We start from the raw sequence: 17,523 nt of genomic DNA, 5'->3' as shown, positions 1-17,523 counted from the left end.
ATAAGCTAACCAGCTCACATGCAATGTAAACAAAGCACAGAAAAGCTCAGATTACAACACACACAGAGGGAGAGAGACTTCATTCTCTCCTCAGGTAGACATTTCTACACTACATCTTTGCAAAGCAACTAAGATTGTTAGTATAATATTGCTCTGAATATCGTTTTGATAACATTTAAAGGAATAGTTTGGCATTTTGAGAAAGGTTTATTTGCTTCCTTGTTGAGAGTTAGCTTTTAGATTGAACAAACAAGACACAGCATGTGTCTTGTTTGTGCTGGTATAGTCAGGCTAGTTGTTTCCCCGTTTTCAGTCTTAATGCAAAGCTAAGCTAATCGCCCCGTCTGTAGCTTCACATTAAACGGACAGACACCGAAGTGGTATCAATCTTCTCATCTAAGTCAGCAAGAATGTAAAAAAAGATTTCCTAAAATGTCCAACTATTCCTTTAAAACAATATCAGCTGACTGATTTGACCTATACTAGGCCTAGATATATGATTTGCTGATGACCGCATTAGACAACTAAAGCCTATACAGCCATAAAAGCTCTGGTTTCAGCCATCTAGAAACTTAACATTCTGTAAACGTAACAGTAATAGACAGATGGACTCACATCAATGAATGAACAGAAGTTAAACTAAAGCACAAAGAGGTCCACTTCAAAAACGGTTCATTTTCAAATGTTTGGTAGCTTGAATCAGATTTATTTAAATTGGTTAAACTCATTTGACTAATGTAAAAAAAAAAATGCATTTACTTATTTTTTCGATTTATATGAATATTTATGTCAGTGGAAATAAATGTAGACTTGAAATGTTTCATGAGGCTTCACAGCTAGTAAGAATTGTTTCTTTTGTAAATCTAACCTTCAGCTGAGGTAGAAAACCTGTGTCATGGTGCCTTTAACACCGGAGCTCGCAGCGCAGCGGGGCATGGCCACGCACCTGCTGCGAGCGCACTGAGCCTTTTTTCAGCTGGACTTTTTCTGCAAGTCAAACAGCAGAGACCATGTGGCTGCTTTTAAAAGCGCTGATTCCGGATATGTGCCCACGAGAAGTCCCGTCGTGATCGCGGAGGCGCACAAAGGGCCCCGAGGGACTGAAGCCGGATTGAAACCTGTAGGTTGACAGCGGAGGTTTTTGCGCAGCGGCACTGGGTTCTGTTTCTCTCTCTCTCTCTCTCTCTCTCTCTCTCTCTCTCTCTCTCTCTCTCTCTCTCTCTCTCTCTCTCTGAGATGAAACGGGGTAAAGGAGAGGGTTGGGATAAGGAGGAATAGCTGGAAGGCGGGATGGCTGAATAACGAGGAGAGAAACACCCACTCCGGACTGACAGAATTGTATCCGGAGAGAAGGAGTGAGAGAAAGAAAGAGAGGAGGAGAAAGAGTAAGAAGAAAGAGGAACCTAGCGGTCTTTGGTATTCAGAGGATTTCCTTTGGGGATAAAGGGACGCTTTGAATTCATGATTGGAGAGGTAAAGGCGATTTCATTCATTGTGCACGTGTCAGTGTGTCGGTCTCAGGTGTGCAGCGCTGGAGTGTTTGATTTTAATAAATCCGATAGTTTGACCCAAATCTGACAGAAAAACTTAATGTAAACCATTTAGCAGCACTTCAAAATGATCGCTGAAGACAAACCTTGGAGATACGGTCAGTGAATCCAAGTTGTACAGTCTCACAGGTGGTAAAATCATGATTTTATTTGGCTAAAGACAGTTTTCCAAGAATAAAATAAGTGCGTGCGAGAGTCGTCCTCTGTCTTGTACTGTAATTGATTGTTATTGAGTATGTCTGCAAACTGTATTCCACAAATAGTCTTTAAAAGCACACAAATTGAGCATAAATAGACTGCTTAATTTTAATGAGGACTACGCCTTTACCCTGGTTTCCATGAACTAATTAACCAGTTTCAAAGTTGCCATTTGGACTGGAAAGAAAAAATTACGCAAATTGAAGACAAAAGAAACTCCCTGGTTTAATATGATTTAGATCGGGCTGCAATTTGCGTTTATTTTTTATCCCGTGAGTAAAGAGAGATACATTTGTAATTGAACCTCTCTCTGAGACTGTGTCTAATCTCAATTTAGAGAGATTAGCTCTCATTTGCGCGTGTTAGAGAGAGACTAAAAGGGAGAATCATTTCTGTTTAATCTTTCTCATTTCCGTCTTCATGTCCTGAGGCTATGAAACAACTATCCTATTTCCTAGAGTATTTTAGGCTGATCAACATGCATTGTCACATTTCTGGCCTTTTGACACCGTCTAAATTGAAGGAGCTAGGCGTCATTTCAATACCACAGGGTTACCTCCACATCATTCAATCCTGAAACAACTTTTGTCGCTCGTGCTGTTTTATCCACACAACTGTTGGCAAGTGCGTTTCCCAAAGAGAGAAATATGAAGTATGTCTGTGTCCATCCCCCGGTGCGTAATAATGAGTGGCTGCCTGCAGAGGAGGTGAAGCAAGAGAGGGTGTAGAGAACAAAAGTGAAGGGGGTGGAAGGAGGAGATGCGATAGGGAGAAGAAGAGAGGATCTGTTGTGTTTGCTCTTGTGGTCGGAAAACCTCTCTCATGAAATAGTTCTTCACTGGACTGTCAATCAAACTACCCTCTCCCTGTCTGTCTATCACTGTTTGTCCTTCATCTTTTTTTCTATCAGCTCTTCTGTTCATTTCTTCTCCTCTCCTCCATCTAACAATGTCCTCCACTGTTTTCCCCTTAGTGTGGGCGGGAGGCTCAACCGCTGCTCTGCGGTCAGTCTAGACTGTTAAAGCTGCTGCTCTGTAATTGTATCAAAGTGGATATTGGACAGGAGTTAACTGATTCCAGATCAGCGTTTTTGGAGTAAGGTGGCATTTCTTGACCCACAGAGCCTCTCTGCAGCTGAATGGCATTCATGATCACTGAAATCCCCCTTTCTTTCTGTCTCTTACTGCATTTCTTTCGTGCTTTGTCCCACTTTGCTTTGCATTTCCTTCTTTTTCTCAACATAATCTTCCTTTTCTCCGCGCAGGTCTAGACTGCTGGTCGTGAGGATGTTGTCAGCGGGGCAGATTAGGTGGTGCTTGTGGACCCCACTGGTGTTACTGGTCCTGGTTTCTCATTTCCCCTCTAAGGCACAGGGTCAAGGTAAGTACTTTTTCCTCTTGTCCAGTGTTCTCTCTCTGCTTCTCACCCTCCCATTCCACATCCACCCCCTCCTCCACTCTTCCCCAGCCTTCCAAGCGAGCCCTCCCATTTCCACCCCATCCAACTTTTCTTTGCTTTTAAGTGTTCCTCCACTTGTTACCTTCACCACCCAATCTCTCCCCATCTGTGTCCGTCATCACTCTTCTCTCCTTCCTCCCTTCTCCCTTCCCTCACCTGACCTCTCTGTGTCTTCTCCACCCCTGTTTCGACACCATTCCTCCCTCTGCCGTCTCTCTGTTTGACGTGCAGGCTCAGTCCAATCAGATTACATCACGCTCATGATAATATCGCCTTCATAACATCATAACATTTCACCCCGGCAGCATGGCAACGCTGGCAACCCCGCTGCCGATGCTGCCATGCTTCAGAGGGGCTTTAATAAACGTGTTGTAATGGTGGGCTTCAAGCTGTGGTGATTTGCTGCGTGATGTGCTGCTCAATATATAACGCTCCAGTGTGCTTCGCAATCACCCTCATACCGCAGCAGGCCTGATTTAATCATACTGAGTCTCATCAAAAAGTGGGCTGTTGTCTGTCTGCTTTTGGTCATGGGTGTTTAACAAGAAATGCACATTTTAGGTCCAGTGGAGCATACTGTATGTTAATGTGTCATTATTGGCTTAAAGCGTGTTAAAATATCACAGATGTGTGTGTGTTTCTGAACGAGACTCCTGCTGCTCCTCTCTGTTAATGCAGCAACTATTAGCCTTAAATCTGAAGCCAAACTACCCAGTAATCCTTTCTAATCATGTGATCAAGACCAGGAGGTCAGGTCATTTAGTGATGGATGTCCAAGGCTATTATTTCAACAACAGCTCTAGGGTGCTTTGACTGAGAATTCAACTTATTCCAACAAATCGGTCTGAGAGATTTATTCTGAATCTTATGACTGCAGTGTGTGTGTGTGTGTGTGTGTGTGTGTGTGTGTGTGTGTGTGTGTGTGTGTGTGTGCGTGTGCGTGCTTGCTTTCTACAGTGAGTATCAATTCACAGCAGTGTGTGTTTGCAATTGGCAGCCTATGGAGTGCAAAGGGTCAGACCTACTGTAGATTTCTGGATAGACTTAATATGAAAATGACCCCAAGGGACACTTAAACATTCAGCTGTGTGTGTGTGCGTGCGTGCGCGCGCGCATGTAGCTCACATTCCTTATGAGGAGCAGGGAAGCAGCAGGTCTTGTTTAAAGGAACGCTACACATAGACATCAACTAAAGATATTTTTTCTCTCTCTGAAGTTGTTCAAAATCAATAATCCATGTATGACACAAATCTGAGTGCATCTGTGTGTGGCTGCTTTTGTTTATTTACCAGTGAAAGTCCTCACTAAACAGCGATTGCTTTGAAATGAAAGAAGGGTTTTTCTATTTTCTCATGTCTTTCCCCTCATTTAGTTCTCACTCTTTGCTCTCCTCTTTTCTTCTTCTGTATTCTCTCCCTCCATCCTTCTCGCTCTGTTTCTCTTCAGTTATTTTTGTCATCTCTGTTTACCCACCCTTCTCCTTTTCTCTATTAACATTTTATTCCAATTTCCACATTCTGTAAGTCATGTTTTGAATTGACGGCAGACAGAAACGAGACATGAGACAGAAGTGTGACAGCATAAATTAGGCTGGGATTTGATCCCAGTGAATCACAGCAGGGCATGGACGACATCCCAGACACCATGGGAGCGTGCTCTGCTCAATCCCTTCATTAGGGAGCATGTGATAGCAGTGATTTGTTGCCCAGTCTGTCCCTGTAAGCTGCAACATCTGGTCAGAGGGGATTTAAGCTTGAGGATTAGTGTGTGTTTTACCCATGGAGGATGTTTGTATATACAACACAAATGTCTGGGTATCGTCAGGAACTCCCACGACCAAAGAGTGCATGGTCAGTTCAGGAAGGGGTTTTTGATGCAATAAATGAATAATGTATCAAATGATCTGGCATTCACCTAACAAGCTGTATTTCAGATGATTTAAGTCCAGGAATATAATTTGATTGGTGCATAATTTCATTCTCATCATAAAGTTGCATATTTGACGGTTGCACATGCCTTTTGTCATTGCACAATTGTGAAACATTGTCTATTACACATCATTTAAGTTACACCTGAAACATCTGACGTGAACAACCAAAATGACTTGGCTGAAATTAAATTAATGTAAACCTAATGAAACACTGTCTCCTACAAAATATGTTTATATAGTAAAAACTTACTTATGTTGAGAAAGAAATGTTATTGCAACAATTTTTCCAACATTTAATTTGTAACATCCTTAAATCCACAGTCAGCATCTCGTACTTCAAGTCAGTGAACATTTTTTTCAATCTTTATAGCAACAACAATCTGTAGGGGGGAAAACAATCTAATTTATCATTATTAGTTTTGCAAGTTGCTGGAGGGAAAGTCGAATAATCAACAAAATCATGAGAATTGATCGAGGAACGTTGAATATCTGTTGAAAATCTGTTGAAAAATCAAACATTTAATTTGAAACCCAAACTGTCAACCTCATGGTGGCATTAGTGGAAAAATCAGAAGATCTCCCCAAAAAGGATTCATCCTCTGGGGATGAGTGTCTACAAAATTTGAAGACAGTGTGTCAATAGTTGTTGAGATATTTCATTTGGCCTGTTAATTATAAGTCAGGGGATAAACAAGTGAAGTGGGATTAATGCTGTGGAGGACACAAGTGTGGACAATATCATGGAAACTCAATAATTTTTGAGATATTTCATTCTGGACCAAAGAGGGAACAGTGACAGACACACATTGCCATCCATAGCACCTCGGCTAAAAAATAAATAAATCATATTCTTGGCAGTTTATATTTCCTACAAATTGTCAAAACAACACAAATGTGTTGTTTTGACGTTTTAGACAAGATTTGGACACAATATAAAGTCTGCATTACATATGGAGCTTCAGTTACACTTCCCTCTGGGAACAGCTCTCATACTGTTGCAACAGTGGATTTTCTTTGTTCTCATACTGTTACCATGGCCTTGAAAAGTATTGAAAAGGAAAATGTAAATTTTGTTCTCTGCTCACTCCTCAGAGGGTGCACGGGGTGACCAGGCACTTTGTGTTGCGGTTTCCAATGCAGGGACAAAAGTAGGATAGATGGAGGAAAGATGCCTGATGTTGGAAGTTTGCCACCGTTACATCTGAACCTTGACCTTTTTTATTGAAATATTATTTATTGTTAATTAAGCATTTATTTTAAAGTCAGTTCTGTACCCTTGATAAGTCAGGTAGTCATCGTAACGATGCTAAATGTGTGTGGGCTGCATGTTTGTGTGTGCTTATTGTGTGCATAGTTAATTATTGTAATTGATTTTGTTGATTGGCTGACAGCCCGGGTCAATACTCTGCTTCAGGACACATCACAACAGATTGTGTGCTCGAGAACACATTTACAGAGATAATGGAATTTGGTGTGTGTGTGTGTGTCTAGAATAGATACGCGTTTGTGTGGCAAGTGTATGTGGTTAGATTGCAGCCTGTTGAATTGGTATGAGCAAAAGTGTTGGCCAATCATTTCAGTTATAATGAACAGGGAGAGAAGCCAATGATGAGAAATCATTTATTCATAAACAAAAGAGAGGTTGGGATGGAACAACCTGTTTTGAATTAAAAAAAGATGCTAAATTATCCAAAACTACGACTGCTGGTAATCCAGCAAGTCATAAGCATCCGCCACTTTGGACTAAATGGAGCACTGAATCGTAGGAGCTGTGATGTGCAGGAGGCTCTGTTGTTATTTCGATTGTAAAGAAACAAAATTAACTTTAATTGATAGGAACATGAGCTAATGCTGATTTTATTTGGAAAACACAAATCTTTTGCCAGGACTGATACAGAAACAAAAGTACAATACAAAGTATAATAATATCACTCTGGATATCCATTTCACTCTACATCCAATTTGCATGCATATGCCAAATTTCACAGTATGGTTACTACAGTGTAGCTAGGAAGGTGAAGTATTTGCAGTCTGAAAAGCATGGAATAGGATACGAGCATTTTGGAACATAGACGTGCCTCCTGAAATCACAGAGTGGAGTAGCGTGCAGAGCCTGAAGATGCTACTGGTTGAGTGGATATTGTTGTCGTACAAGGTTGTGAATCGGCTAAGTGGGACCTGGTTTTGTTGAAATAACTGAGAAAAACTGCCACAGTGGTGATTAAATGACACATTTAAAATTAAACTTCACTTGCTGCTGCAGTTTTCTACAATCAAGAAACCAGAGTTTATAACACACAGGGTGTGTTACAAAATGCTATTCTCACCAAAGTAATTTCTGAAATCTGGTGACATGGTGACATGGGTCCGCAAAGTCAGTCAGGGCAAGAAACTACGGGTCAAATACCAGCAGTTTAGGCAAATTAAATCAAACCTGCGATAACCGTTTTATTGGCCACTTGTGGGCGACGGAGACAAACTATAAACACAACACAGACATATTTTAAGTTGACGTGGTGAAAAGTTCTGAATGAATGTCAGTCGAATATTCACTCTGTTTTGGTCTCCACCAACTCCTGAGGGAACCATATCTTTAGCTGCTAAATGCTTCACTGTGTTCACTGATATTCATTAAATTCAGCTCTTGGGTGCCGGGTCGGTAGTGTACAGTGGACTGTTTTCAAGCGTTTTAACAACTGCCTGCTGCGGCCAGAAACATTGCTGATAGTGAACCACAACAGTAGCATTGCAGGTTATTGCACACTAAAACTCTGCGTGTGTGAACTACAGTATGTACAGAAGGTCCAATTTGAACCAGGAAGTCGTCTGTAAACTACATGTATGTTTACGGACAGTTTGGCTAACCAGGGGGTTTGTTTGAAACGTGAATGATTGACTGGCAGCTTGTGTTTCTTGCTCGGGAAGATTTTCTTGAAACAGTGTTGCCACTAAATACCAGAGTATTTGCCAGTGTAAATATTGTATTTCATGTTGTTAACGACCAAAACTATGAAAATAAGACCACAGTTGTAATAAACTATCCTTTAATTAAATTATCCTGTAAAGACTAAATGCAACACATAATCCATGTCTGCACATGATGAAGTGTACACAGGAGGGACCTAGACCTGCAATGGTCTGTGTTAGAATGGCAGACTCTAAAATGTAATATTTAATTCTCTTTTAATGTCAAGCATCTTCTTTAGCGTTGGGTATTTTATGGTGATGTATTTTTTTCACTGTTGGTTGGCAGGCATCCAGAATATTATGGCTTCCTTCACCAGACTGCACATGGAGACGGATTATCAACAGACTCTTAATATTCAGCCAGTCCTTTATTAGAGAGCCTTCACACTCAAACACACACACACACACACACACACACACACACACACACACACACACACACACACACACACACACACACACACACACACACACACACTGTGCACACACAATGCAGCAGAGAGATAAGAGTTAAGGGGGAAAAGGCATCACTTACACAGGTAAAACGATGAATGAGAGAGAAAAAAGGCGTTAAGCCACTAAAGGGGTGGGAAGAAGGGGGGCAGAGGAGGAGGCGATGGGATAAAAGAGGTGGAGAGGGAGACGAGAGTTAAAAAAAAAAGGATGAGAAGAAGAGATGTGATAATAGAGGGGAGTGTTTCATGAGAGCAGCAGAGGCGATATGAAGAGTGAAGAGGTGGAAAGCGAAAGCCAGAGTGGATTTGGGTTAAGTGCTATCTCGGTGAGTCGTTCTTGTACCGACGACACGCCAGCCTCATCAAACAAGGCATGTTGCCGAGCTGGATAGACACACACTCCTACACGCTTCCCCTATCTCTCTCATGTACTGTACAGTCTTGTGGGGACAGTGCAAGCCAGCAGTTGTCCTCCATAAATTCTATGTATTAGTGACACTACTGTAGCCTGAACACGCACTGTGGAGTCAGTACTGTGCTAATCTGGAGAGAGGAAAACGGGGAATTAAAAAGGTCTTGAATGAGATCCATTAGAAATGAAAGAGATGGACGTGTAGAAGAGACGATGGGGGGAAAAGAAGAGGAGAAAGAGGACCAATCAAAGTATGAGGGAGGGAAATATTGGAGAAAAGTGGAAAAGAAATCAAACGGATGAGAAAGATGATGGGATTGAAAGGATAGGGAGAAGTGAGAAAGCCTTAGAGAGGCAACTGGCATGGAAATAAGAGATTGAGAAAAAAACGGAAAACACATGAAACGGGGCAAAAAAAGAATAGAAGTTGAAAAAAGAAATTGCTGTGTAAAGAAAGAGGAAAATGAAAGGAAGTGAGAGCAGCAGGATGAATAGAAGCCAACATAGAGCAGAACGGCCAAATCAGACGATGGTAAGAAGAGCAGAAGAAGTTGAAGCAGAGACAAGGATCGAGGGGAGGGATGGAGAGAGGAGATGAAGGGAAGCAGAGGATTGGACGACATTTACTCATCTACCAGGAATCCCTGCTAGCTTTCACCACTGCTAATCCTGGGAAGAGTCATCCCTTCTTAAAGATTGAGCATCAAGCTGTGCACGTATCACTCTAACCCACATAACTTCCCTTCACTCTGTGCCTCCAGTTTACAAACTTTTCTCATTCAGAGTCGGGAGATTCATACTTCAAATTAGACCCTTTTTAAATGTAGGTTAAGCCGCACAAGGTGAGAACATGTTGAATATAGTTTTTGAAGGGATTTCTATAATTCTTTGGCGCATGGGGTTTGTCAATTTTTTCGTAGAGGCTTCAGTGACTCAGACTATTTACTAGAGCTAAATTGTGTTGCTAAGCAGTAGCGGCCAAAGTTCTGCCAAACGGCTGGACTTGCATTTACTACCTGGCAAGAAGCTTATGCAAGGAGCTGTAGGGGGCTCGCTGATTCCAGCTGTGTAACTCTTTGGAATAAATGGCTCTGGTTTGTGTGATACTGCTATACATGGGTTTAAGCTCTGTACTGTACGTTTAGGGTGTAGTGTTTAACTCATCTAGCCAGGGTTTCTACAATATTCACGCAAAGCATCTTATTGTGAGAGGATGTCTAATGCGTTTCTCTAAAGCATCTTGGATTCAGACAGAGTGTGATATGTTGAGCTCTTGAATGATGTTTATGGCTCTACGGTGGTAAACAAGAACAGACATAGCGATGGGTAATTTATATCAGAGACCCTCATGTTCTGTCAGCATGCGCACCCATTGGAGCTATTATGTCCTTATTCATTAATCATAGTTGCTGTCACTGACTAGAATAGCCTCCAACTCGTAGACCTTGACATGCATTCACAGAATAAAGAGGGTCGTAGTTGGCTCATTCATCTTTTTACATACGTTTTCTATTATAATTCAGTGGGTGTATGTGTGCGCGTGCGTGTGTGTGTGTGTGTGTGTGTGTGTGTGTGTGTGTTCATTAACATGCAAAGCAAAGATGAAGGTATACAAGGCAATTTTCACCCGGTTATTAGTACCCTGTCTGCCAACTCAATTCACCTACAATCAAGCACACACTAAATGATTCCAGAGTAATAATCTACCAGCTCTATCACAGGCTTAAATTATTCATAGATCTGTATTGTGGGGTGTAATTATACCGTTTCATCTTATGCATTTTGAGTATTTGATAGGTGTCGCGATGTGATTACTTAAAGGAGTGAGTAAAATGTGAAAAGTTGAGGGGGTGGCTCACCATGTTCTCTACCGCAGCAGCTTGGGGTAAGGGCTGACATGTTGTCCCCTCTTTCTCTCCCTGTTTGGTGACTATCGCTATCCAATAAAAGTCCCAAAAATGTCTTAAAAAACAAACTATGAAGTGCTGCACTGTGTCACTGCAAACCGATCTGGTGACAAGTTTAAGTTGCCCTTGTTTGCAAACTTGAGACTGGATTCTGTTATTTTGGATTCTTTAACTGGGACTTGACTTTAACTTGGCTAAAATATTTAGGATGTTTGGAAGGAAAGTCAATGCTGAATTTTGTTTTGGCCATAGATGAATTTCTTTAAACTTTTTAATCTTGATAATTGATTTTCGGAAAGAGAGGTTAGAAAATCTATATATTTTAATGATGTAGATTATTAACACATCAGCATATTTAGTAAAAATAAACAAAAATCAAGTTTTTTTTTTACCCAAGTTTATTCCAATATTTGTTTGTTGTATAATCAATCAATTATGATGAGTAAGCAGAGACAATAATTATGGTCCCCATCATTTAAAATGTGGGAATTAACAAAGCTGAGTCCAGCATGTCCAACTTTTCTGCTTACAAAACAACAACATTGCAATTTGGAAAACGATGTGCCCCCTGATCATGACCTGATTGGGATTTTCCATTGAGAAAGACTGAGGTCTGTTCTCATCACCGAGTGAAAATCCTGCACAGTACACCTCAGGTTTGTCAACATCATATCACTCATTTCTTTCTCTGCACAGTTTCTCCGTAATGCCTGATGTACAGTCTTTACATGTCAGCACTCTTTAGAGATTCATCATATTCCGTTAATCGACAGATCAGCATCGATTTCTGTAGGTTGTTGAATCGTTAATGTGGGTCGGCAGTTAGGGGTCCTTCAAAGTTTATTACAGCTGAAAGGGATTATTTGTCATTTTCAAGTGTAGCTCAATATTGTTATTCTCGAAATACCTCCAGACACAGAGGTTGTGCTCTAGGTCTTCATTCATATAGATTGCTGCAAAGAAGAAAATGTAAAAGTTTTTGTTTCCACCGACGCATTAGTATTCTACTTAACAAAGCTCTAAATGATTATAAAGAATTGTGGTTTATTTCAATTCTATTTTTTAAATTATATGTCAGTCTTTGAATTCTTGTGAGACTACCATCTACTTATTAAGTGCTATCCTGACCCTATCTGTGACATGTTTTTAAAGAAAGTGCTGACAGGTAAAGTGACTTTACATTGGCAGTGTCATCAGATTTATGGATGACAAGTGTCTCGTCATTTATAGAAACTTTGTAGAAACATATTAAAAATCAGTGGTTTGTGGTGAATACTTTGTACGTATAAACTAACATAGGAGGATGTAGCAAAACAGTGAAATGGTGATATGTGTCGCAGACATAAAGGTTATGTCAGTGACTCTTCATCTGAGGTGAACTTGTAGTATTCCATAACACTAAACTCACTGTTGCCGCTGTCTGTTCTTTTCTTTAGTTGTCTGTCTCCGTCTGTCGATTAAAAACAGTCAAATTCTCTTATGCTTCTCGACCACATTTATTTTTATTCTTCAAAGCAAGCTGTCTACGTGTGTCTGTAAGAAGCCACAGACTGCACGCACACAAATGGCTGCTGTTGCCATCATTGTTTTTACAGGCCACTGCAGATCTGTTTTCATTGGCAGAGGGCTGGAAAGTAAAGCGAGCTGCTGAAGATGCTGCACTGTAAACCAATCATTTCTCCATGATATTATATAGATCAGAAATGTACCGCGCATTGGCACAGGCGGAAACTGCTTCTTCTATTTATTTATTTATTTGACTTCTCTTCACTCGTTTGTGACAGAAATTGAAATCATCCCTCCTGGCTTGTCCTTGGAAAATATCTTAGAAAGAGAATTTGACTGGAAATGGTTTCTTCTAAATCTGTGCCTTTTTTAAAACCTCTTTCATGCTGTTTTGAGCTGAAGCTGAGCTGTATGCCATGCCGACCTGCTTCTTTATGTGTTGCTCTCATGGATACAAGAACTGTAAAAATGGAAATTCACTCAGCTGTCCCTCTGTCCTTCTGTGCATCCATTTATTTGTTTCCTCTTTGAGTCGTTTTGATTTGTGTCTCTTTGGGGTGAAGCTCTTGGTCTCTCTTTTAGTTGTTTCTGGGTTTAACCACGGACTTGTTGTCATGTTAACACATATTGACTGGTGGCTGGCAACGTTTTGATAATCGCTCTCATTCATCAACATATATTTGAATTCCAATCATTCCCTAGCTTTATTGAAGCTGATTTAATTGTGGCTAATTGTTTTTCAGTTCCAGCTCCAAGGAGGCTGCGTTTCAAAGTGCTGAGCCCAAGCAAACTCCTTGTTTCATGGAAGGAGCCCAAAGGAGACTTTGACAGCTTTCTGTTCCTCTACAACAGTACACCAGGTAGGATCACTTTGCTGTTTACACACACACGCACACGCACACACACTTCTATGCCAAAGAAGTAGGACTTAACTTAAATGTGAGGGTTGGATTTTCTGTCTGTCAGGAAGGATTATGTAATTTACTTCTTATCAAAGCTCCTTTTGAAGGGATCATACTCTTGAGAGATGTGGAGGACTCAAAGTTTGTCCTGCACCTCAGCAAAAACATTCCTTTGTCTCAAACTTGGCAGAGTATGTGGAGCCTGTCAGCACACTTTTGAAAATGGGACTGATAGTGTATGTCCTACTGTCCTGTGTACCTAAGTCATGATGAAGTTCAGTCCAGGACTAGTCTGACTTACCGGATGTAGACTGTGGGTATACGACATATGACAGACAACGGTAGCCATTGTAGTCATTCATTCAGCGTTAAACTGCATTGTCACTGTATGGAGTTGTTGGCATGATTGACGCCTGATATTCTGCTTTTATCTTGCACCAGTACAGACACGGTGCATGACCTTGTCTCTTTCTGTGCGTGGACAGTGTGCCTACCATCACAGCCATACATCTTCTTCACATTCATCTTTATACCTTTGTTGGTATTAATGCTGTGCTGAATGTAGACGATTCTTTCGCAGCCGCTGTAAAAATGAACAAGTAGGACTGAATAAGCACTCTGTATCGTAAAGCTTCTCTCTCGCAAACAACCCTTTGCGAGAAACGCCTCGTCTGACAATTCCTTGCTGCCTCCGACAGCTGAAAAGAGAACAAAAACTGAAATTTATGGCCACTTCCTCTCAGGGAGGAGTGCAGCAGTAGCTCACTGGCATTCAGCAAATGCAGTAAAAACTTTCACAGAGTCCTCGCACCATGTGGCTAAAAAAAGCCTTCTTTGATAATAAGGAGGATCACTGTCCTGTGTCCTGATATCCCGTCAGAGTCAGATGAGGTAAACAACACCCATGATAAAGCTTGTCAACAATGGCTGAAGTCCTTTTGTTGAGAATAAAACACCATTTTAGATCACAAAAGGAGCTGTCAGAGTGGCAGCTATAACCTTTTGACTCAACATAATATCCCTTTTCTCCTCAACTTAAGTGCAACTGGATAAGAATTCAGGTTTAAGGTTGAAGCAGATGAGTCATTTTTCCCCACAAAAATGGCTTTTAAAAAGAAAATGCTTCTATTCTTTAAAACACTCTCCCCTTGTCAATGTTCCCCCATTATCAGCTTGTGGATAATGTAATCCAAGTCTAATTGCAATAAAATGTGTTGAACTTTAGTCTGTGCCTCTCTGTCCGGTAGCTTAATTCTCTATTCTATGACAGTGCATGAAGTGAACTAAAATAAGCACTTATTGGAAGAAGCCTGCCAAAAATTGAGGAATTCAAATAGTGTGTTGTTGTGTCTGTGTGTACTTACATATTTGTGTATTTATTAGTGCCAGATGTCTATATTTAATCTCTCAAATCTCTGCGGAGATAAAGCCAAAGCCAGTTAAAAAAAAAGTTTTTAGTTTTTACTGTATGCAACTGCAACTTATTGTCACAATGTTGCAGCAAGAGGAATGACTCGGGTATTGTTCAGTGAGTTTGCTTTTCAAGCATTGGGAGGTACAAGACGTAAACCACACAATCTCTGAGGTTTTAATTAGGTTGTAGTATTTATGGCTGCAGTGCAGGAGGATGTGCAGATTCACTGCCGCACTAACGCATCAGACAGCGGAAACACATTGGTGTTACTTTATACAGTCTATGCCATGCGATTTAGTTCACCATTATAAAACATGTTAACCTTAAGCAGACTTGTTCGATGTTTGATAGTTGCTCTGGTAAAGTTAAATGACTTCCTTTGGCCCTCTGTAAAAACAAAAATGGCTGGATAATATCAGACGGGACTTTAGATAACAAATCAAGAAGGTGAGAAAGCAGCGCAACAGGTAACCCCGTTCGAGCTGTCTCAACCAGAAGGTCACTTAGTAAAGATAGCTGAGGGAAGCGGCTGTGCGTTGGCCTTGAACGCAGGCGGAGAGGTTAACCAGACTACAATTACCAAACTGACCAGTAAGTTCTCGCCAAGTCTTTTAACGTGTAAAACCTAAAATAAATAGTAGAGCGGCGTAAAAAGTGTTTCTTTTTTTACCACTAATTACGTGAAATAGAGGCGTGTAATGGCACTTTCGGCTTTCCATAAAATACTGTTTAAAAAGAGGCGTTAGAGAGGGTAACTGAATCTCATGTGTTGTCTCTGGTTATCCGACCCACCTGCATTAGGGAGCAGCAGGCAACAGGCTGCTAATGCTAGCCTACCTGTAAACAGATGCTAAATGCTACAGTTGATGGTGATGGACTACTAAAAGGAGGCTTTTAGAGATTAATAAGGATATTGCATTTTTTAATATTTCACCAGATCAAAGCTGATGACATATCCTTAAAGTTTGACAAGAGAGACTGAAACCATATATTTGATGTCCTAGGAGAATGGGTGTTGTGAGGTTAATTTATAGGTTTTTGTCATTATTCTTCTCTCTTTGCCACATTGTGTATGTTCTTCTTCTAATTCTAACGTAACTCATGTTATTTTTATACAGTATTTTTGCTGTTGACCTTAATGCATGTTTTCTGGCCACTACAAAGTAAAACATGTCTAAGTGTGCTTTCTGGTTATTGTACCAGACCTGGTTTGCATTTGTGATGAAGCTTTCTTGTTTAGCAGAATGTCATGAAATTCAAGCCAGCTTTTAAAAAATATTTATTCTGGTTTCAAATGAATGTGACAACAGTATTAAAAATAAGTCAAGCATCACTTTTTGTCACAGTCTTCCAAAATCTACTTAATTAAACTTAATATGGAATAATGATGATTTTAATGGGTTTTCCACAGTTGCGTCCCACAAACTGCAAGCTGTTTTTGATATCATGGAAACAAATCTGATCAGTATTTACGTTGTTTGAAATTAAGTCTTTAGAGAGCAAGACTTTCAACTATTTTAAAGGAATATATGTGTTTATTTTCTTGGCAGGAATTAAATGAAAAGATCAGTGCCACTCATGTCTGTGCACTGTGGAGCCATGACCTGGAGTCAATAAGCTTACCGGGGGGGGGGGGGGCTATCCTGAATCTGTCCAAAGTTCACCTCTGAAGCTCACTAATTAACATCTTGTATCTCAGTTGCTTAATCCCCATACAAATATATATATATATATATATATATTATATATATATATATATATATATATAAAAAAATGGGAATTTGTGGTTTAATGGCGAGTTTATTGCTAAAACTACTTTTTGGCCTGGTGCAGCGACTTCCCAGAATTTTGCAATCAGCGCATGTATGACATGCAAAGCTACTGTTCGGCAGGAACTAGCTACAGCATGCGAGGCCTTCTAAATGAACCATTAGACATTTTTACATTTCTCTATTATATGACACAACGTTTATTAATGCGCTTTTTGAGGGAATATTTAGCTTACAGACATGAGCGTGCAATCAAGCTTTCTAATGCTTTTTTAACTCTAGGCATGAAAGTGAATTAGCTTATTCTCAAATGTTTGAGTTTTAACAGCTCACACTTCACGTGACGTGTTAGTTGTCACTTTCAGCCTGAGACAGAAATGAGAGCAGAGGATTCACGCACTGAGCAGGGGATTGAAGGTTGTTCCATAGACCTTTTTCATGGGGGACATTTTGGTTCGTCATTGTAGTTAAAAACACAGGTGAAACTAATTAATGATGGTTCAGTTCCATCAGTAAGCCATGACAGTGAGCAAGCATGCCAGCAATCTGGAACTGGCTCACCTAAATGGAATGCACTCCTTTTTTATTTTCATCAATTGCACCTGTGCTTTTTCTACTACGATAAGCCAAAATGTCCACTGTGAAAAAAAGTCTATTATCACCTAACAAAGTCGTGTACTCACAGTCGTCGCATGCTGACCCAGTGAATACCTTTTCACTCTCAGCGCAGATATTTGGGTGATTGACAGTAGTTATGTCTCCCTGCACAGACTAAGGTTCTGGTTTGTGGAGTGAACACTGATCCGTGCAGCTACCTCACCTGACCTGCTGTCCCCTTCAGTAGGATTTATCTCTCTTCCCCTAAAGGCGCCATTAATCATCACTCTGCAGGCACAAGGGACAGAAGAGCTGAGGAAGCACAGAATCACCTTATTGATGGTGGCATTGATTGCAGGGTCAAAATTAAAATGGGGTGATAAGGTGACCTGTTGGCCTGATGGCGATTAGCTGCTAAGGAGAGAACACAAGCATACACAGACTTGTTTCTTTGTGAG

General features: G+C 40.6%; 1 protein-coding gene across 1 annotated transcript in view; it reads left to right on the top strand.

The window, feature by feature from the left end:
• The first annotated feature begins 1,343 nt into the window (after positions 1-1,343).
• col14a1a (collagen, type XIV, alpha 1a) overlaps positions 1,344-17,523 on the top strand; it is a 118,239-nt gene continuing 102,059 nt past the window's right edge. The window contains exons 1-3 of the mRNA XM_079164983.1: positions 1,344-1,473; positions 3,013-3,128; positions 13,127-13,243. Of these exons, the coding sequence (XP_079021109.1) occupies positions 3,035-3,128; positions 13,127-13,243 (211 nt within the window). The 5' untranslated portion in view covers positions 1,344-1,473; positions 3,013-3,034. The remainder of the gene's footprint in view (positions 1,474-3,012; positions 3,129-13,126; positions 13,244-17,523) is intronic.

The sequence above is a fragment of the Pholis gunnellus genome, assembly GCF_910591455.1.
Source record: "Pholis gunnellus genome assembly, chromosome: 8".
Lineage (NCBI taxonomy): Eukaryota > Metazoa > Chordata > Actinopteri > Perciformes > Pholidae > Pholis > Pholis gunnellus.
Note: the sequence above shows the minus strand (reverse complement) of the source record. Positions and strands in the feature narration are given on the sequence as shown.